The 23,479-nt window shown below is 37.2% G+C and overlaps 1 protein-coding gene and 1 long non-coding RNA gene across 7 annotated transcripts in view; one reads left to right on the top strand and one right to left on the bottom strand.

Moving 5' to 3' along the window:
• Positions 1-10,072, bottom strand: part of col16a1 (collagen, type XVI, alpha 1) — a 63,411-nt gene extending 53,339 nt beyond the window's left edge. For 4 of the 5 annotated variants that reach the window (XM_026288841.1, XM_026288839.1, XM_026288838.1 and 1 more), the window contains exons 1-3: positions 9,904-10,071; positions 4,378-4,471; positions 631-699 (exon numbers count right to left, since the gene is read on the bottom strand). In XM_026288841.1, the coding sequence (XP_026144626.1) occupies positions 631-699; positions 4,378-4,453 (145 nt within the window). In that variant the 5' untranslated portion in view covers positions 4,454-4,471; positions 9,904-10,071. Of the gene's footprint in view, positions 1-630; positions 700-4,377; positions 4,472-9,903 lie in introns of all 5 variants that reach the window. The other variant, XM_026288837.1, reaches the window with a different exon arrangement.
• Positions 10,073-10,161: 89 nt separating this feature from the next.
• The window catches only part of LOC113119391 (uncharacterized), a 30,855-nt gene continuing 17,537 nt past the window's right edge, over positions 10,162-23,479 (top strand). For both annotated transcript variants that reach the window (XR_003294453.1, XR_003294452.1), the window contains exons 1-2: positions 10,162-10,296; positions 11,398-11,527. This is a non-coding gene — a long non-coding RNA (uncharacterized LOC113119391). The remainder of the gene's footprint in view (positions 10,297-11,397; positions 11,528-23,479) is intronic.

Here is a 23,479-nt window from a genome sequence, read left to right as displayed (position 1 = left end):
CTGGAGTAAATGGCGGCTCAAAATTCAGCTTTGACATCACACATTTTGGAGCCCCTAAGGGGACATGATGATGCAAATTAAAAAAAGTAAAAAAATGTGTGCTTCCTCCAGAAACTTTGCGTATGCTCGTAAAACCTTTGTGATGGAAGTAATATGAGGTGGAGAGAAAAAAACCTCAGAGAATGAAAAAGCATTTTCCTACCATCTCATATTTTTTGCCACCTTAGAATAATAATAATAAAAAAACTTCATTTTAGAAGTTGTAATATTACTTTACAGTTTTTGTCTACTCATTTACAGTAGCTCAAACCAGTGAACAATAACTTAAATGTTGGTCTGTTGCTCACACAAAGCTATCATATTAAAACACTTGGCATGTAGCGTACATGTAATATGGACTAGTTTTATTGTCTTTTTTAGAACTTGAAAACCTTCCATCACTATTCATTTCAGTTTATGGAAAAGAGCAGGTTGGACATTCGACTAAATATCTTATTTTTTTTTTTTTTTTGGTGTTCCTCAGAAGATCAAGAACATCATGTGGTATTGAATAACCTGAGATGAGTAAATGATGACAGATGATGATCGTTTTCATGTTTTTAAGGGAGGTCTTTTAGCAGCAGTATTTACCTGTAAGGTTGTTTCTGACCGTTTGAGGAAACTTCCATTCTTCTACCTGTATGGACGGACAGCTGACACCTGTAGAAACAGAGAAGCAGTCAAGTTGCAGCAGATTTTGTCCTGCCACCAGTGAAAGGTTTTGCATAAAACAACTTGTACACCCGATCATGAGGAGTCCTGTCAAAACTTGGTCCTGAACATGAGGTGAGCAAGTTGAGGTGATCAAAGATGGTCTGAAGGGAGACAGACACCATCTAAGATATAAATGGGGCTAAAAATAACATGCTCTTGTCTGGAAGAATCACTCTCCCAATCTCACTGCCTGCTGGCAAAGACAGGTGGTCTGACACACTTTCGACTGATGGACAACATTTGAAAAACACCTAACTTTAAAAAGGTTCAGCCAAAGTACAGTACATATGGTATGGTACATCCTGTGGAATTCCAACTGTTTGAACTTTTGGCAAGGATGTCACATATTTTCTTTGGCTCACTTGGTGATCGGTGTGCATGCATAAACAAATATACTCAAACTGAATAACAAAGGAAATCTTATCTTGACAACAAATGATCACCATCCATTTTTACTGACAACTGTCATAACTTTTTGCCAATAACTATTGTACAACTTGACGTAAACAACTTTTTGAAGAACACGTTGCATTTAAAATCCACTCAAAATATCATTTTGATTCTGTCTATATCTTTCCATGTCTTTTATTTATGATCCACAAACCCTGAAAAGTTCAGTGTAGGACAACGCATTTGAAAAAGAAGACTTTGTCTTTGTGAAGAAGCATGTCAAAGGCGCCTGAGAGAAGAAAAGTTTTTAATCAGCATGGTTTGATTGGCTCAAAGACACGTACATCAGTCAACATGCATTAGCAAGTTACTGCTCTGTATCGAAACTGTCACGTCGCTGTTTCAGAGATCAGATGAGTAGGAGAAACTCAAGAAATAACAGAGAGAAGCAGCTCAGAGCTGTCTTGTTGAGCTTCTACTGGCGGAGGGGAGCTGGTGATGGGGTTTCTAACTCGTATTCTTCCCCTGTCAAGTTACAAAGAGTCTTTTTAAATCTACAACACCTGGATCTCTCCTCAGCTAACTCAGCAGATACAGATAGGGAGGAAATGTCTCCAACAAAAACTTCTCTGACAGATAAAGAATTCATTTTGAATTGTTCTCGCATTTTCACTTTTTTGAAATCAGAGAGACTCGGCTAAATCCCTTTTCTTCTCGGTTCTACAAAGCCCCTCTGCTTTCACACGGCAAAAAGGCGGGATTAAGATGCGGAGATGTCAGGGAGGAGATGGGAAAGCTGGAGGCGGCTCTCGCTCCCGAGGCAATGATGGAAAGTTGAATGCAAGGGGAGGAGAGGTGCATTTCAAACGCATGGAGAACAGACACGTCATCATGCAACGCAGACAGGGCTACAGTTTGAAGTGGAGAGAAGATTTCTGAGGTTTTCGGCTAATTCTTTTAATTTAGGGATACGTACCTGTACGGGTTGCTTCACCAGAGGTTCTTAGAAATAAAAAGTCCTTTACTTGCCAGAAGAACGAAACCTTCATTTTAAAAATGGCAGAAGAAAAAAGTTCTTCACCTTGCCTGGATTCAGTCAAAACGTCTCCTCATTAACATTCACATTATCCTGAAAGCTCATAAAAAATGATATACTGCATCCTACTCTTGTTCAGAATCACTACCGCATCCTCTGCTCTATATGTCCCTGATTGAATATTATTTATTGCATGTTTTTAGGTGTCAGAGTTGGCCTGGAGAAACTCATTAAGGAGAAAGTCAATTGGGTAAAGTCATCCTAGAGACCTACCATCCACCCTGTGAAACAAACCCAGGATAATTGGAGCTGGTGGAACGTGTGGAAAGGTTTTTTGGTGGGTTTGTTTGTCAGCTTGTTCAATCATGCATCACTTCTGAGCACAACATGGTGATGAAATGTCAAATGATGCAATCAGACCAGAAATGCACAAGAGAGAAGTCATATGAAAGTCACATAAAAATGTCTGAATATGATATTTACGAATATAGTATTTCCAAACATGCACAAATTAAGTAAAGTGCATTAATTTTGATCTAATGTTGACTTTAAAAATTTACCATGTGTCATCAATTAAATATCATTCTTAACTAACTGTGGAATATCTGAAAAATAGGTTTAGGCATAAACATACTGTAGGATAGCAGTATAATCATACTCTTAAACTATGCAATGTTTTTGTCATGAGAAGCCCTAATGGGAACAAGGCTCATATTTACACATATCAGTAGAAGAGTGGCTACATTCAGTCAGACTTGCATTATTATTATAATAATAAGATAAAACAGGATTTTTTTGGACGCCCAGCTTGAAAAGAGTCTAACAAGCAAAGGCGCAAAAACAACATGTTCTAAGAGTTTAAAGTGATGAATGATAGAGGACAAGCCCTTACAAAGTTTCAACTGGAGATTCTGCCTCTAAACAAGCAGAACTTCACGTTTCCCAAAATAATTAGAGAACGAGTCAGTCTTGTATGAAGCCAATAGCCAGTAGTTACAGTACGATGGTCTTCAAAACTCCTGAAACTTTTTTTAAAATGAGCCTAATTACAATGAGAAAACTAAATGTCATTCAAAAAAAGAAAGAAAGAAAAAAGTCTAGTCTCACTGCAATACTGTGGGACCCCCACTTTACTCAGTTCTGCTGTATGAGAACGTAAGGTGGAAAGATGGAAAGGTCCCAAATTTCCATAAGCATATTGTTGGGACACAGCCCTGGCAGTCTAGAGAAAAAGGCATGGCATCACTCTTTAAACACTGAGCCATTTTCCACTGTTCCATGTTCTTTTAGGATATTCTATCCCTTCTTTTTATTTTACGTATATACAGACCTTTTAAAAGTACAACATGCACTTTGTGAGAAAATGTAATGTGAGAAAAGAAGCAACAATTACTTTGGGTTAACTTAAATTTGGTTCGTCTCCTCTGATCTGTGCTATAAGCACAGACATTCAGCACACAATATATATGTATTCATGTTGTTCAAAACACATGACTTCATTTCTTTCACGAACCATAAAAAGACATTTTAAAGAATCGTGCTAGTTGCAATTATGATGATGACATTCAATCTTCAATATGTAGAAAAACAACAAAGTATCATAAAAGTGGCCCTACAACTTAAATTCCAAATCTTATAGAGCCAACAAAAAATTATTAATACCTGCTTGTTATGGGTAAGTTCTTTAAGAGAAGCAGTAACACGATTTCTGATCTTTGGCTGAAAAACCTGAAAATCTGAATGATTTATCCATACATCAAACCGGTTCTCAAGTTCAACAGATTTATTCATTCATTCGCAGTGGTTCTCAAGTTCAGTGGATAACCACTTTGATCCCTGTATAACAAAACTATGGTTTGATTGGTAAGGACTTGAGATATAGTTCACAAGTTGTATTAAACACTTTTATAGTGCTTTTGAAGCATTATGCTTTCTGAAGTTTGAAATTGTCTTCATGGGGACTAAGAATAAGGCCCAGAACATTTCTTCAAAATGTCTCCTTTTACATTCTATGGAATGACATGAGGATGAGTAAATGATGACAGGATTTTCATTTTTTGGCTGAACTTCCCCTTCAGTGATTATTTAAATATTCATAATGTTATGTTGGCAGTAGTATGAATTAAACATACAGATTCTTAGCTGTTTGAACTAGCCTTTGACTAAGTCATCCTTTGATTTGGAGAACAGGCCCTTACCTTCAGCTAATGCCAGATGACCCCCGTGAACCAAGCAGATGGTGAGAAGCACCAGAGAGGAGCAGACGACCCTCATGACTCCCTCCTTCAGCTCCTAACCATGATAAAAAAGAATAAGTGAACAGGTGAGAAGGAAACAGCAGACAGAGACGAGTGTAAATAATCAGGAAACAGGTGTGTTATGAAATATTGTTATACGCTTTTTTTCTTCTTTTTTTAAAATAATTTAATACTATACATCTGCTATAAAAAGAGTTTCTAAATGAATGCTGGAAAGTGTAAAGAGAGCATGAGGGAGCAGTCACAATCAATACAGTGGTTAAAGGAAAGATTAATAATGGTGCCTATTAGGTTGGATGGGTGATTTTTTTAGAGTATAAATTGTGCTAATGATCCAAAGAATTTCCAATAAAGCTTTGTAACCCATGACGTTTGATGATCATCATTACTGTGTCCATCTGTCCCTCTCAGTAACAGTTCCATCTCTCACATACACAGCAACACAATGGTTCGCCACATTGAATGCTAAATATACGCTGTAAACTACCTGACACTTATATATATCTAGCTAGTTGTTTTTTTGTTTTTTTTTTTGGTAAAAATATAAATGGTGTAATAATTAAATCAAGGGAGACTTGTTAAAACATACAGCTGATATTAAAAGTAAATATTCTTGTTTGCTGTAAACCGACCGACCCTGTCAATTTAGGACGACTCAACCTTTTTTTTTTTTTTTTTTGCTTTTAGTCCAACCGACTTGCCGGTTGTACATTTGCATTAAGACCAACCAATTTTTTTTTTTTTTTTGTACTCTTCAAACAACTAATACAAAAGCAATAAAATAATAAGTATTGTAAATATATAAATTGCCTAGGCCTACATACAAACGAAGGCTACGTTCTTTCTTAAAAAAAAACAAAAAACACGTGACGTCATCTGTGTTTACACGGATGTCGCACTATGGCCTGTGCGTTCACTTCGTCTCATTAACTGTCAGAGTCAACGGTTCGCACTTGGTAATGATGGCTGCAGCTGCAGTAAACAAAATGTTCGCAGTCACTGTTCAAAGTCATATGGGTTCGGTCACCATAATACATCTAAAAATTTCATTAAAACATCTTGACACTGCTTTAACTTGGCTCGAAGTTCTGGAAAAACTGTGGCCAGATCTTTTCCCATCCCTTCTCTCGTCTAGTCTAAAACTTCGCAAATCTATTGCATGAATCGATTGGACCAACCAACACAAGTTTCGAAAACGAAAATAGGAAATTGATTTTAACTGACTTCTATCGGAGCATGTCCATCAACTGCAGCTTCGGACAAACACGCATAACAGCAAATAATACTTCTGCACAGTGTTTCTCTTTTTACCACAGAAATGTGAATTCTGCCGCTATTCAGATTCAGGCTAGAATTGCCTACATATGCGATTTTTTGTTGTTGTTGACATTTCTAATCGTAAACACAGCCATGTTGAAGCCAGCAGTAAATGTTTTGCATTATGGCAGTCCACTCTGCTTATTGTTTTTCGAGAATGTTGCACTCCTGTTTGCCATTGTGCACGTAACTTCACGCCAATAAATCATCAGAAATATTGGTCTTTACCAATATATTGCATCTTTACATTCGTCCTGCCTGTTGTCCGTGGACTTACCTATATTTGGTGTTATCTGCTGTATAAAATGCATCTAGACATGCAAAATAAATTTTACAGTCGATTTAATGAACACTTGTTACTCAAATCAAACAGGATTTTTTTCAAAGTGACGACCCAAGAAAGCAAAGTAAACGGTCTCTCATTTGTAGGTTGCATTGACACCTAGCGGTGGATGCAAGTAAAACAGTATAACAGTACCTAATTTTTTTCTTCTCACCTGAAATTCATGCAATAAACATGTTTTTGACAAAGATTTCAATTTGTTTGTGGTCTATATAGCCTGCATCACAATGAGGTTTGCAATGATGCGCCCAAAGGCACCAAGTCAGTGACATCACGATATGCTAATTTGTTTAAATTCATACCTATGTAATCACCATCACAAAAATGTTTCTTTTTTATTTTACATTGAACCTTGAAGAAAAAAAAAAATAGACCTACCTACCGACCCTTTAAAAAAAAAAATTACTGTACAGCAAACCAAAATATTTTTAAGGATGGAGTTAAAGTAAAAGCTTGGAGGTTGGAGTTTAGATTTTTTTTTTATGTTTTTGAAATTAGTTTTGTATAATCACCAAGGATGCATTTATTTGATTGGAAATACAGTAAAACAGTAATATTATGTAACATTATTACAATTTAAAACAACTAATTTATTCCTGTGATGCAAAGCTTAATTTTCAGCATCATTAATTCAGTCTACAGTGTCACACGATCCTTCAGAAATCATTCTAATATGCTCATCTGAAGCTCAAGAAACATGTATTTTATTATCAGTGTTGAAAACAGTTGTGTTCCTTAACGTTTAAGTGTATTTTTCAGGATTCTTTGATGAATAAAAAATTCTAAATAACTTTATCATATATCTTTACATGTCACTTTTTGATCAAATAACTGCATCCTTGCAGAAAAAAAAAAAAAAAAAAAAAAACTGTTTCTTATGTGTACTGATGTGTTATGTGTATCATGTCAGTGCATATGAAGGGATTCAGCACCTTTAATTGCTTGTGACAGAAATTATTCTAAAGGTCTATCAAGCATGCCTCAGATATATTTACATGTGTTCACAGAACCAACACCACCTTGCTCCCCTGTTTACAGTCATGCTGCTCACTCAAAATGACCCTCACTGGCATGTCTGGACATGAACCTGTCAGAGTGATGCATTAGTCAGAAGCCTGAGGGGGGCAGGTCTACTCCTCATCCTTTTATGGCTTTATTGTAAATTTCAGCCCATTGGTGATGTGTGTGCAGGCAACACCTAATCTGCATCCTCCAACTGAGGTCATGGAACCTGTAGGCTCTGTACCAGTTGAGACCAAAAGTGAAGTGAAGGTTTCATGTGCAATAATCCCACCCCAGAATATACACTACAACCCGAAGATGAGAAACGCTCTAACTTCTCTCACCGTCCTTCCACATGTCTGTTTGTATCATTCCGATTCAGTTATTTACAAAGCTCCAGCTCGCTTCTCACTGCAAAATCAACAGTGTTCTTGTAAACAAGACAACATCCATTCCAGGTGAGCGAGGCGGAGATACTCCATTACCTGTATTCAATGCCTCTGGGCAATTTCTCATTACCATTCGCTTCCACGCACAGGAAAAGGAATGAAAATTAAAGCTTGTGCTTGTTTTGTTCCCTTTTCACTTTGTTTGCCGTGCAGCGAGAACAGCTGGACCACGCAGATAAAGGAAAGAGTCTCCCTTGCGTTCTGCCTTGGCTCAGTGCCCAGCAATCTGAAGTGAATGTCTATAGTCGAAATGACAAAAGCACTAGTTAGTGAATCAAGTATGTGGGCTACAAACGCACAGGGCTGACAATTCACAGTGTTTCAATGAAAGATTGATAGTTACAATCAATCTACGCATGCAAAAACAATAATTCGGGCCCATCTAAGAGAATGGCTAATAAACAAGCGCTTTAATTAGCTATTGTTCAAATGTCTACAGTCATTTTGTTTTGCAGACCGCTGACAGGAAGGAGGCTGTGAAGAGGGAACGTAGTGTGTTGTTTTCATGTCAGAGTCTGAGAGTTCAGGGAAAGAGGGAGCGCTAAACTTCCTCTCTGTCTTCAGAGCGGTGCAAACAAGAAACAAGCCGCATTTTTATGCCTATTTCACATATTTAGTGCTGTCAGTTAATCGCTGGGTTATAAAGATCTCTTAAAATCACTATTTTGGGAAGGCAGGGTGCTAGTAATGTCACTGGTGTGAAGGCCTAATCATATGACGTCATAAACAATCTAAAAGTTCAACAGTAAGTTAGACTGAACCTGGTGCATATACCCAATTTTCGACAGGACACAGCATTTGGTTACAAGAACCTGAGAGCTAGAGAGACACATCAAACACAGGCAGAGAGCAATCCAGAGGGATTTATAATGGGGTCTGTGGCATTTGTAATCATGTCTGTGGCACTGTTTAGCCTTCAATTACAGCTGTTTTGCAATCATTCTCCTCCAAAGGATTTTTTTTTTCTTTGCTACAGCATCTTTCTTTTCACTCAAGGCAGAGACTGTTTGCTTGAAGCTTGGTTTATCAAAGTAGACCTAATTATTTATGGGAAATGTGGCAAATCCAGCAACGGGAATAGTCTGTGTGTGAAAGTTATGCAGCAAACGTCTCTTCATCTCGTCTTCCCCTGCATTAGCAGCAGATGGTTTTATCATCAGATAGAGCATGCATTTTTTTTTCACTCCCACGAGCTGTTTTTTTTTTTTTTTTTTAATCCCAGTGTATACCCTTGGCAGACAGTATGCTGAAAAGGTTTGGAAAGAGATTATCAATGAACGGTCTGTGTTTAAAAGCATTTCCAGGGGGCTGCATTAAAGAAGTGTCCTGATTATACTTTGAAAGTTGCATCATTGCTGACAAGCATAATATGAAATGTGTAAATAATATTAATAACAATAAAACAGAAATATCTGAGAGAAGTTTAAGATTGCACAGCTGCAGGGTGCAGATGCATCCCCTCCTCTTCATGCTGACAGCATAACAGGGATGTGATCATATTCCAAACGACGTCACTGTGACACGCAGCTGTCCAGATGCGCGCGTGGAAAGAGCAGCGCGTATTCTGTCCTATTAGCCTACTATAAAATATACTGCAGTGATTTGCATAAAGGTAGAGGCAAATTAAATTTACGTAATATTGTTATTAAATATAATATAACTAAGAGAAACATTAACCCCCCCCCCCATTTATGCTGTTTTAATGGTCCCCTTTTTGTCCCTTTTTTACATTTAACCAGTTCCTCTTTGTTTAAATAGCAAAATACAATTGTTACAATAAATGAACATTTCTCTTTTTATCGTTTGTTTTTGTTAATACAAACACAATACAGATAGCCTATGCAGTAAATTCTAAAACGCAGTGATCTGAATACACGGAGCGCGCGAGTTATAACGCTCTACCGCTGGGGGGCCAAGATCAGGGCAACAAGTCAAAAAGTTTTAACCACAAACCAAAGTGGTAAAAAGTGATAAAAGAAAAAAACATTTGCACTAATTGCATGGGCAATCCGACAGCACGTTACACATTAAAACTGTAATGAAATATGCACCGAAAAACTATTTGAAGAGCACATTTGAATGAAGGAAATAAATTAAATCGGCTATAATATAGGAAAAAACATTCCTGTATTCCCAATAGCATTAACTGATGCTTATATGCATATGCTACAGTATATTGACTAATAAATTATTTCTAAACTATAGCCTAAAATAGGCAAAATATGTCCAGTTTCAGTTGCCTAAATAATAATTCATGGAAACTTAATCTATATAGGCTATCTCCGAGGAGTTTGCAAGGATCCTCGCCGCCGCAAAGACTCCCGATATGTCAGAACCAAACACACATAATTTTACCTTCTGTGATCGTTAATCCAATGAATTATGGCCACATTAATCCAATGAAAACTCTTTTCAGTGTAATCCAGTTTGCTGAAAGAGCTTCCAAGAGTCCTCTCTTGCGTGGACAAAGTTTTTGCTTGGGAGTTCTCCTTCTCCGACTCCTTTCTCCCCTCCCCTCAGAGCTGTTTTAATAAACTTTCCCCTCACTGTCGTTCATCAATGGGAGAATCTCCAAGATTCGCTTGATGACATCATCAGCTGCTCCGGCGGAGTGTGGAAACGCGCCGCGGGCTTTTCTTTCCGTTGCTGCCTCCCACAAGTCCTGCTTTGTTTGATTCCTCCTTTTCAACTATGATTCCACGAGTGAAGAACTTGTCTGAGGTCATGCTAATGCAGACAACGCCGTGGGTAAGACGGGTCATACAGTATGTGACTGAATACCAAAGGCAAAATATGACAAACTACTGTAGCAGTTTTGATGGTAACCATATGGTTAAACGGCAATGGGTCGTCTGGTCCTTGTTCTGTTGTTTCAACTTTGGCGGTAAACCATGTGGATTGAATTATCCGCGTTTCCTGTAACTGTACGTTTTTAATAATTGAATCTAGATTACTCTTTTAAATATTCACTATCCATTACTTCCTCCAAGAACAATGCAGTGTACACATATCCACACAACATTGGTGAAGCAGTAGGTTAATAATACTCAGAAGACATGCTGCATCCAACCACTGGACAGTTTGAATTCTCATTCCATGGGAACTGTGGAGTCATCAAATTCAAAAAGTTTAATAATTTAAACAATCTTTTTCCATTATAAAGAACATTCTGGGGTTCAGAAAGGATATTGCAGTTTGATTGTGGAACTGTCAATGCCAGAGCTTTATCTAAGGGTGACATTTATTAGGCATAAATCAATTAGATAAACAATTCATAAATTAACAAACTAAAGCAAGCCACAGTATGAAATTATTTATTTATTTATTTATTTATTTGAAATATGATTATATTACAGACCTAAATAATAATCCTATTATTGCCAGTTATTAAGTTATTCTATTGGTACAGTTCTGGTAAAGGTTAATCAGCACATATAAAATGTGTCCTGATCACTAACGTTTTGCCCATTAGATTAGCTGTATTCTTCTCATAAATGTACATACTCCTTGCATAATCTGTAAGATGTTTAGCATTTTTCTATTTATTATATTTTTAGTATAGCCTTGAAGAAGTTGCACATACTATTACCCAAGACTTAATAAATGTATTTTCGTAAATATATTATTTTTCTTCTTCCTTAATAAATTGAATATTTGCAGCCTTTTGTGACGTTTCCCTCAACTGTAGTGGAGAAGAACTTGAAAATGCAAAGCATGCTGGGAAAGAAATTCTTTATTAGTAATGGCTTGATAATGTCAGCTTTAACAACCCAATAGATTTCATTGAAAAAGTTCAATATTGAAGGCTTCTAAACTACTTTCTCATGAGGCTTTTGTCATCTTCTCCAGCTATTTGCATGGAGGGCATAACCTTTGACTTAACCCACTGCATGCCTGCAGCAGTGACAGGAACATCTGGAAAAAATGTGCTTGGCTATCCTCATGTGCCTCAAGTCTTCCGGACCATAGCAAACATAAGGTATGCAGTCCAAAATCTAGAAATCAGGATGTAACAGAGCATTGGACTGGAGATATCCATAATGTATTGTACTGTAGTTCAGCCCAGTGAGTGATAAGTGCCAGATATTAAATACGAATGCTGCAGCATTGAGTTTTTTAGTTATCCTCACTATATGAAGTCAAACATTCCCCTCTGTGATTTTGCTGTGCTGTTTGGAACGATGATGGACAATCTTGATGTCATCTTGTAAAATATGGATGAGATGATATAAACAATGTTGTAAAAAACACACCCAGGGGGATGCAAACAAGCAGCAGTGGTGCTGGCGCACAGCCAATACATGTTTCATCTGCAGTTAGACCATTAAATAATATGACAGAGAGGAATAGCATTCATATTCAGTCAGGGTTCTACATATCAAAGTTTTTATGATTCCCTGTCTGGCTTTGGCATCAGTTTCCAGCCATGTTCTGTAAAGCAGTAGAGAAAGATATGGGAATAGCTTCCCTCACAGAGGACTCTATGCACGCGAAAGCTTCAAAAATATCCAGAGTTGTCTTCAAATATTTGTAGAACATATCTGTATAGAATGGTGTAAATATAACTAAACTAATATCTGATAACTGTCTTAAAACACTGCTTGCATTGTTTTTAATGCTTTTGAATGGTAGTGTATTATTTTTAATATTTTATTTATTCAGTTGAGATTTGTTGAACATTCAAATTGATCCATGACATTTTATTGGAATGAGAAATGTAATTGGATAAAGAGATAAAAAAGGTCAGGCACAAATTATTCTATGAGGGGTTTGACGGGTTCCAGCTTGATATTCATGATGCTATTTCTAACATTTCTGAAAACTTTTGTGACAGAAAAGTCATTTAGTCTAAGTGTGGCTAATCAACCTTCAGTGAAGAGAAAAGGCTGTGAGGAATGTCCTTTTTCCACTTTTTCCACAAGCCTAGGGCACACTGTCAGACTGAATATAGTCTGCATTCATAGTGGGTTGTGTATTCCTGAATTTTAATTGAGGTAGAAAACTTAAAGAAGCAGAATTACAATGAACTAAAGTCATAAAAATATTTACCTGGAAAAGGAAGGTTCTTTAAGTCAAAGGTCTTATCTAAATCAAATCTTGAAGTTGGAAAGTTTTATAGACGTTAAAGCCAGTCAGGCAAACAGAAAGAACAGTTTGAAATTTAATTTTTAGAAAGCTGCATTGAATCTACAGTACATTAATTTACATTTCACAATTTTTGAGATCAGTGCAGCATATGGGCAATTTAGTAAACTGCTAACAAAAAAAAATTCAAATGCACACTCTAGCCAGAGACCATCTCACACACACACCCACACACACACACGCACACACACACACACACACACACACACATGGATTTGGATTCTTGGATTCTCAGATAGTATCACACAGAGAAGACAGTGCTCAAGGACTGGGCACACCTACCCAACCACACAATTGGATTTGATTTCAAGGTTCAGCAGAGAGTGACAGATATGAATCATCTAATCTATGAGCTTGAACACCGGCCCTTAGACACATATGAGAGCCTTGTGGAGAGACGCTACATTTGTTTACTTCTGCAACCTCCCTTGATATTTAAAAATTAAAGTACATACTGAATTTCCAGATACATAAAAAAAAAAAAAAAAAAAAAAAAAAAAAAAACCTTTCTGGTGACTTCAACATACATTTATTAAAGTCTTCTATATGAGTGTCAGGTAATTTTGTGTGTCATTACTGTGAAAGCAAATGAGTAAAAGCATTCATTAGTGGAATCTCGTTTATAAGGACAGAGTGTCAATAAGTCGTTTTTCACAGCCCTATAAAAAAGCCAAAAACTGTTTTTCATAATGAAGGCAGTGTAGTTTCTACTGTTACACACATTTCCAGCACCAAAAGGAAGTTCTGGCAAAGAAAAAATGGGCTCTGCACCAGCCCCTAAAATCTGCTGAACCAGGAACCACTAACGCCACAGGCCAAGGGGCGGATAATCAAGTTTGCTTTAAAAACAGCAACCTAATTTGACAAAGACTGACACAAAACAAGGCTCCTTTCTTTTTTCTATATCCTTATTAATAGGTGTGGTGTTCAAAAGAAAGAAATCTGCTAGATATGTGGATGCATGTTAAAGTGTTTCTTCTCAGTGTTTGACAATATGGCCGACACTTCTGCCACGTCCAATGCCAAAAAAATTGTAAAAACATGGCCAACTGACACATATTCAGAGACTTCCCATTTAGGCAGTGAGCAATGGAAAAAAAAGGGGGAGATGATTATGGAACTTGCTGAGACAGGAGAATATAGTGATGAGTCATGAACACAACAGCCAATGGAGTTTGGAGCACTTACAAATGTTTTTTTAATATATTACATATGGCTGGAAACTCAAACAGTGTCCACAACTGAACCATTGATATATGACATTTTAAAGTTTTATGCTATGGATCAAATTTGAACTAAATTATTTAAATATGAATGTATTGGATAATCTGATTGGAGTTCAAACTGGGTCAGTTATTATAGCAATATAGATTCTGTTCTAATATGTTCTATTTTATTAGTTGTAGATCAAACAGCAGACCTTGCAGAAACCTGGAGTAGATAGATGGTATAGACAGCCTTTTTGGGAATTCCTTGCACACTCACAATTCCAAGTTTTTCCAGACATCCTTCCAAACATACACCGCAAAGCTGATCCTAACACGAATCCTGACTCTTTATGCCAAATGCATTTTCCAGTCAAGATGTAAAACAGTCTTCATTCTTCACAGTCTGTTTTCACTTTTCTTCCAACTTTCATTTTGACATCAACCCCGCAACCATTTTACTAACATAATTTAGCTCCACAAACAACTTCATGCAAACTTTCAAGGACTTTTAAAAGGGCTGTTGTTCTACGTATGACGATCTTTCAAACTTTTGGAATGCTTTTATTGTGGGATCTCTCTTCCTGAGCACAAAGACGATAATGACCGAATTTAGAGAGAATATAACCACTCTGAATGCCAAAAGTACAGAGATAAACAAATAGTTAGAAACTAGAATTGAAAACAGCATAGAGGAATTGAGTCCCAAATGTGCCACTTTTTCAGCAATATCCTAAATTCGTATAGCTTAAAGTGGGGGTGGAATGCTATTTCATGCATACTGAGTTTTTTACACTGTTAAAGAGTTGGATTCCCATGCTAAACATGGACAAAGTTTCAAAAATTAAGTTGTACGTTTGAAGGAGTATTTCTGTTACAAAAATACTCCTCCCTGTTTGTCACAAGTTTCGGAACGTTTTTTTCGAGTATGGCTCTGTGTGATGTTAGATGGAGCGGAATTTCCTTATATGGGTCTTAAGGGCACTTCTCCCTGAAGAGCGCGCGCTCCCGTATAGCAGAGCACTTAGAGCACAACAGACTTCACTGATCAGAGCGAGAGCGTCGCGAAATGTCACAAAAGGAGTGTGTTTTTGGTTGCCAGGGCAAGACAACCCTGCACAGATTACCAAAGAAAAAACAGCATTAAGGAACCAGTGGATGGAGTTTATTTTTACAGAGCATCAACGGAGTTGCGAAATTGTTTGTTCCCTGCATTTCGAAAATGCTTGTTTTACAAACAAGGCCCAATTTGACGACGGATTTGCATATCGTTTATTTCTTAAGGATGATGCAATCCCAACGAAAAAGGGTCAGGATCGTGTGTTGGAACCGCAGGCGGTGAGTAAAATATCTCTGCCTCCTTGTTAGTGCGTCCGCCTCCCATCGGAGACCTGGGTTCGAGCCCCGCTCGGAGCGAGTCGTTGCTGCTGCTGCTCTCGTTCAGTTTCAGCCTCGGGATCTGATTCTGGATCATAAATATATGCTGAATCTGACTGTAAGCCATGGTTTGTTTTGGATGATGGTTTTTTCCTCACGGTAATGTCACAGCTTCCAAACGCTCTCTATGCAAAAGCTCGTGATTCTTTAGCTCCGCCCACACGTCACGCCTCTAGGCGCTCGTGTTTTTCAGGGAAAAATCGGTACAGACTATTTTTCTCTTATGAATATAATAAAACTAAAGACTTTCTGGAGTTATGAAGGATGCAGTACTACTCTATAGGTACTCAAGATTAACAGGATATTGAGTGAAAACGAGCATTTCATCCCCCCCCTTTAAGTAGAAACTGTTGCCATGTTCTGAATAATGTGGCTGTTTTTGGCTCAAGTAATCACAGCCTTTCTGATTCAGAGTGCATAAAGTGTCCAACATTACACAAGTTTCTTCAGTTAATTAAGAGCCATGTCATTCCAAATAGTAAGACCATCGTTCATCTTCAGAACACAAATTAAGAAATTTTTTATGAAATCCGAGAGCTTTCTGATCCTGCATAGACAGCAACAGAACTATACCACGTTCAAGGTCCAAAAAGTTAGTAAGGACGTCAATAAAATAGTCAATTTGACATCAGTGGTTCAACCTTGATTTTATGAAGCTACTGTAAGAGAAAACTTTTTGTGTGCAAAGAAAACAAAAATAATGACTTTATTCAGTGTTTTTTTTTTTCTTCCATCTCAGTCTTTAGTCTTTTCCTTGTGCACAAAAAAAGTATTCTTGTAGCTTAATATAATTACGGTCACATCATGGACTATTTTAACAATTTCCTTACTACTTTTCTGAGCCTTGAAAATGGCAGTTCTGTTGCTGTCTATGCAGGGGCAGAAAGTTCTTGTAGTCCCCTTTAAGGAATCAGACTCTGCATCCAAAACCATGCTACCTAAGATGTTTAAGCTAAATGGATTCTTGAATGAATGAATAAACAAACAAAAACATACATTTGATAATTAGGTTACATAATAATTGTGGCTACAAAATGAATAGTGCCCAAAATATATCACTCTGATGAAGATTAGTGCACAGGTTGAATCAGTTAAAAAATGTAACGTAATTTATTTATTTATTTTTTTTAGCATTTTGTAAAAATGACTTTTGCAGATCGAACCAAAATCAGTGCATGCAATGTCAGGTGCAGTAGATTTCTTTAAAGGACTACAAAGAATGACATGCATGACTAACTGCACTTTTGACTCAGTGACATTGGATTTTCAGAAACCATTTATTATTTAAATTAAACCTTTATAGAAAGTAAACAAATAATACAAAACAATTCTCTGCTTCCAGCACTAGTAGCCTGGACTGGGAATTAATCAATTTTATTTGATGTAAAATGAGAAGAGATCTGGCACTAAAATATTAAGTCTCAAAAAAGAAAATGTACCTGCCTTCCATGCTTCTAAAATGTTTGGCCACGTTTTCTTGATTAGATGATACAATTGCTTTGGTTCACTCTGAGTAAAAAAATAAAAAAATAAATAAAAAACTCTGTGGTGGACAGTACTATATACATTATCTTCCATCTGAGCTGCATTTGAGGTGTCTCTTACCACACACCAACTACGCTTTCCAGCAAAACACTAAAACTTGGCTGAAGTGGACTTCTGATGTGGCTCTTTAATTAGCTTGAAGCAGCATAAGCACTAAATCATCTTAAAAAGCAAACCTGCACTTGAAAGAGTTGCTTTGATGCGCCTGAAATATATACCGATGCTTTTGGCTGCCCATGTAATTGAGTTTTAGGGCTGAAGTCATTTGAATGCAATATACAGTACAAACACGCCAAGGGCTATGCGGTATGTAGGTAGCTCATAATCAAATACCTGCATACACACAAAGACATGCTGACAACACAAATTTGATCAAAAGAAAAACAATACAACTGAAAAATGCAAAACATACATAGATATGAAATCAAAAAGACAGTATTTTCTTCTCACTAGAGTCATCCATCCCTGTCCACTGGTCTATAAAACATGCAGTTAGTGTCAAACCAAATCAATAAGAGCATGCCTCAGTGAGTCCAGCATAAATATCCCTCCCCTATGTCCTCTGCCCTGTTCGTTCTGCTCTTATTCCATTACAGTGGCCTAGGTCTGGCGGTGGTGAGCCTTGTGAGAGGATGGTTTTGATAAACACTCAGAATGGAAGACCTGATGAAAGGTGACTTTTCCCAGACCAATGAGCCTTGGGCCCTAAAGGAATGTAATTTTTGATAAATATTTAAATGCAAATGGACGGCAGAAATGTACTCTTTGCTTTTATCATTTTGTCAGGCAGAGCTTCTTGTGTTCTGCTTTTGCTCGGGGTTCGGGGTCTCTCTGGAATAACAGTGGTTGACCTGAAGTGCTTTAGCTCAGTTCACCAATAAATCAAGTAAAGTGAAAGCACTGAAGCGCTCAAGGCTCCTTGTTTTTATGGCACTTGTGCCAAAGAATGGACTCAGGCAAGCTCATGCTTGACAAAGGAATACTTCATCCTTAAATTAAAATTATGTCATTAACTGTCCTTATGTAGTTTCAGAAACTTAAGAATGAGATGAGAGGTCATTTTTTCCAAGCAATTACAATGAATGGGAAAGGGAAATAACTGAGGCTTTTATTAAGCTTCAGAAAGCACTCAAACGTACTACCAATGTAAAAAAGTGGCCCATATGACTCATCTGTTTTTTGAAGAATCACAAGCTTTGTATGAAAACAGGCAGAAATTCAAATGGTTATTCAAAGAAAATGTAGCTGTTTAGTGAATCATTGATCCAGTTCACAAAAATTAATGATTCGCTCACAATTCAGACTTATCTGGCTGTCAAGTTCAACTCAATAATCCATAGCAGTAAATGACTCCCCCCACCCACATGCAGCTATTCTATGGAAGAAAAATTATGACATATGTCTTTGAAACACACACACACACACGCACACACACACACACACACACACACACACACACTGATTAGCACTAACTGAAACAATAACGCATTGCATTAACAGTGCTTGCATTTTAATGCCTTGTATTTCCAGGGCTTGCCTTTTTAGGTCCTGAAATTTAAAAAAAGTTGTTTATTCAAGCTGTGGATATTTAAATCCAAAATATTTCACATACATTTTTATAATTAAAAATTCAATAATTCATATTCACCCTCCAAAATTCACTTCCAAAATATTCAGTCTGTTTAAAAATACGATGTATAATAATCGACATCATTGTATTTGATCATACATCATTTTATTTCACTTTTCAAATTCACTTCCACAAATTCAGTGGTTAAAGGGGTCATATGATGCTGCTAAAAAGAACATTATTTGGTGTAATGACGTGTTTATGCGGTTTAATTTTCAAAAAACACATTATTGTCCACATACTGTACATTATTGTTTCTCCTCTCCCCCCCTCCTTTTGAAACGAATTCACTTTTACAAAGCTCATCATTCTGAAAAGTGAGGTGTGCTCTGATTGGCCAGCTATCCAGTGCATTGTGATTGGCCGAACACCTCAAGCATGTGATGGTAATGATGGTAACATACTGTCATGCCCTGTCAGACCGGAGTGACATAAACATAAAACCCAATATAAACGTGATATAAACATGATTTCTGCTGGCGGATTCTACGAAGGAGAGTCCGTTGGGCTTGCAGCAACCACATGAGATGACCCCGGGCTGGACTCGTCCACAGTCAAAGCCGATCCGGAGATCTACAGTGCAGTTTTAGGAGGGTGTGGACGAGTCTTTTATAAAGAATATCTCTTTGGATTTGAGACTTTAGTCTTTTTCAACTTGCACAGATCTTCTTTATACACCAAGAGTTTGTAACATTCCAAAGATAAAGGAAAAATCGCACCATATGACCCCTTTAAAATTCAATAAAGAATTCACCATTGCACATCCGGGATCTGCAGGAATAGCAGTAGAGCACTAATGCATGATCTCAAACTGCTGTCAGGCACTAACCAGCAGGTGGCGCAAGCGGCTGTTGATGAAGACCAAACAACAGGTGGATTAAGACATTCATTCACAAAAACTGATTTGCAGAAATGGAGCAAGCACTAAGTAGAAGATTTGATTATCAGGCCAATATCAGCATGTGGAAAAGCTGATTGTTTATGTCAACATCTTCGCTGTTTCCTATAAACTACATAAGCAGATTTTTCTACCACAAAAGAGATCACAATGCTATTTTACCCAACACCAATGTTCAGGTCTAACATTACATCTGAGAAAGACATATATTGCTTTTTTATTTTTAAACAGAGTGAATAATTTGTAAGTGAATTCTGGAAGGTGAATAAGAATTATTACAGTTTTAATTATGAAAATGTGTGTGAAATATTTAGAATTGAAATATTTACAGTTTAAATAAAGAACTTTGTTAAATTACAGGAGCTAAAAATGCAAGCCCCAGAAATACAAGGCATTATAATGAAAGCACTGTTAATGCAATGTATTATTATTATTATTTTTTTTCAGTTATTGCTATTCAATGTGCTTTTTAGTTTCAAAGACATATTACTTTTCTTCCTTACTATTGGCACCAAAAGACTTTAAATACAGTACATGGGTCATATTGGCCATTTTTATGACACTTTTATAGTGCCTTTGTGTCTTTTTTGAAGCTTGAAAGCTCCATTCACCATTCATTGTATGAAACTGCTACCTCACTAGCAATTGTTTTCAGTGCTTTCACTATTTCTTCCTTCCCATGTTTTTCTTGCATCCTACTATTGTGGGAAATGTTTGAAACTTTGTATTGCCAGCCCAGCACTTCTCGTGTTATAGCTGCCAAGATGAATCACTGGCTGTATTTGGATAAAAGTGTCTGCTTAATGAACAAATGTAAATAATCAAAACCAGACTTTTCTCTTTCGAATTCCACAAAAGAAAAGAAGAACTTTTGAATGACACGAGGATGAAAACAATAACAGAATTTCCTTTTTGGGTGAATGATTAGATTAAAAGTTATAGACTAAACAATGATTTTATTTGTCTCGTATAGGGACGGTTTGACAAAAAAATAAAAAGCATTAGAGCCTAGACATCATACTTGTGTATAAAGGAAGAAAAACTTTGCAGCTGGCAGGAAAGTGAAAGAGAGACAGCGAGAGCAGGAGACAGGCAACGAGAGAAACAAAGAGGAGCCTTGGGTGATGAGGGCTGATGGGGCAACATGAACGCTCACATCCTCTCTGCATTAGTGTCTGCAGTGGGACTGCGCCAAATGGCAGATGTGGAAAGATCAGTGTGCTGGGAAATTATGCAAATGAAAAGGTGAAGGCTATAACTCACGGATTGATTTAATGCTAAATTATGTGCGGGAATACATGAATGGACTTTGATAAAGCAAGATGCATTCAAAGGTTTTAGCTGAGAGTGTCTTTCTCTGAATTCTTAAAGATCCATTGCACTTGCATCACCCCTAACGTCACGGACACCCACTCTCTTTCTTTTGTTTTACTGTGTGCATTAGTCGACTCCTAAATGATTGCTGCAGTGTTAGGGACAATGTAACACTTAACATTAAATGAGATGTTGCAGACTAGATTAATGCTAGTCATTTTCTTTTATTGCATAAACAGTAGTAGATCTGAAGGAAGTCTGATTGCAGGTGGATCTGGGACACGGGGACCTATATAAGATGCAATGATGCCCTAGTTCCAAAGCAGACACAACAGACACACCTGTCAGCTACTGATCAAAGCTCATTGTAATCACTCTGACATAAGCATACGCTATTGTTGCATTTCCAAAGAATTAGCTGTTGAGTCCCATCTTGAAGAAAAAAAAAAAAAAGCTAGCCCCCTGCTGGTAAATATACATAACCACACTATTCTGATTTCTAACAGTTTGCAAGCTGCAATTATGATACATGAATTTGCAACTGTGATATACAGTAGTCAGAATTATTAGATATTAAGTCACATCATGAGACAGTCAGCTGTGAGATATAGTCGCGATTATGAGATAAAAAGTTCCTATTGAAGATCAATAGAAAGTCATACTTAGGATACAGTATAAATTCATTTTGTGACAAAGTTGCAATTGTGAGATATGAAGTCATAATTATGAGATATTGTTACATTGAGACATAACTGAAATTTGTTTTTATTTAATATATTATGACATGACATGAGCAATTGTGAGATACAGTCATAATTATTAAGTCAAAACTGCAATTATAATAAATAAAGATGCATTTGTGAGATAAATAATAACAAAGTATAGTTACAACTGTGATATAAATTTGCAACAGTGAGATATAGAAATGATTATGAGATAAGTCACAATGTGATATAAAGTCACAGTTATGACAAAGTTGCTATTATGAGATATGAAGTTGCAACTTTGATATATACTGTAGTCATAATTATGAGATATTAGGTCACATTGTGAGATATAAAGCTGTAGTTAAGAGATATACATCTTAATTGTGAACAGATTTAGTGAAAAAAAAAATAGGAACAGGAACAGGAACATACTTCCATATTAATATTATAGTAGTTTTGAGACATGAATGCTAATGCTATTGGTAATATATTTTACAGGCCATCTTGGAGCAGCACATAATAAGGGAAGGAAGCAAGAACAGGAAGAGAGAGCACATGTGTTCCAGATGTTGTTAGCTTGACTCATTCTTATCACAAGAAGAATTTAAACACAAGACACTGTCTGTCACCAAGCTGCTTCACACCACGCTGTCTACCCCAGACCCTCATGAAAATACGCTCCGTCTGTCTGTGGAACCCAACCCCTGATTTATGAGGCTGTTGTTCTGTTCATTTTCCCGGTGCACCACCAGTTCCAGCGCGAGCGGATTTATGCACTTTATATCTAGATAGAATCCGGGATGCGCACAGGATCAAGGTATTATTGATCATCTCCCAGCCATTGATCCTATTGAGTGGATAGTTAAGCAGTCGTCCCCTGTGTGGCTCTCGAGATGAACTCGAGTACAAGCTTTATTGAGGAGAGTGGGTGGTCCGCTGTCAAGGGCACCGGCTGAGACTTGAACATTGTAGGAGGTTTAAAAACAACTGTCTTCTCTGAATAAGAAGGAGTTTCTTTAGCTTTGCAACATCCACTCACCAAAAAATACAAGGGAATGTTATAAATGGCAACTTCCAATGTATTTTCATACACACACATGCATGCATCCGATCCTTGACCGGACACATGTAATCATTGGTGTTTCTGCAGCTACTCTCATTTGTAGCCCACTGCTCTGTGGAGGCTTGATCACATTTGACTTTATGATGTTGTATGTGCTCAGCAGGGGGACCTTATTATCTCTGTAACACATTGCTCTATTTTTGTGATCGTGCCTTAACATCCTCTCTCGTTCTTTATCCCTCTCTCGCTCTCCCTCCCTCTCTTGTATCGGAGGGGGTGTGGGTACACGAATAGGATTGCAAGCGCTCAGAAGGGCCTCTGAAGACTTTATGTCCTATGATCTCAGCGTGTATTCCAAACAAGCTAAAGAAGCATAGAGAAAGCAAGTGTGTGGGTTTAGACGAGGGGAGGGAGGACGTGGCAAGCATGAGTGTGTAAACAAACATACGCTTTAACCCTCAGCCAAATGCGCAGGGAGACTCAGCTGAAATGAGAGATCCACAGGGTGACAAGATGATTCTCGAGAGGTTGTGTGCAGATGTTGTTGTCCACGGACACTGGAGAATTTCTGAGTGGTGTGGATTTCAGAGTTCGAAGTGAAAGTGTTTCTCTGCCAGCTGTGACACTTTTGACAAAAGAAAATAATGATTGTTTAAACAAAAAAAAAAAAAAAAAAAAAAAAAGTTTGTAACAGTAACTGTCTGATATCACACAACAAACGTCTAGTCGCGTCTCAAACTCGCATACCATTAAGACGGCCAAATAGATTTCAGAATTTTGACTTTTCTTTAATGGGCTAACTATCAAAAAGACATTTAATGCAAATTATGTATTTCCATGGTTTAAAATACAGAAATAAATACACGGATTGGAAGAGATTATATGACAGATTGATTTGTCTCACCTCATTTAAGAGCTCCAAAATCACATTTACTGTTTGATTTTATATATATATAAGAGATTTTGTTTTATATAAAATCTAACATA

Source organism: Carassius auratus, chromosome 19, assembly GCF_003368295.1.
Source record: "Carassius auratus strain Wakin chromosome 19, ASM336829v1, whole genome shotgun sequence".
Classification (NCBI taxonomy): domain Eukaryota; kingdom Metazoa; phylum Chordata; class Actinopteri; order Cypriniformes; family Cyprinidae; genus Carassius; species Carassius auratus.
Note: the sequence above shows the minus strand (reverse complement) of the source record. Positions and strands in the feature narration are given on the sequence as shown.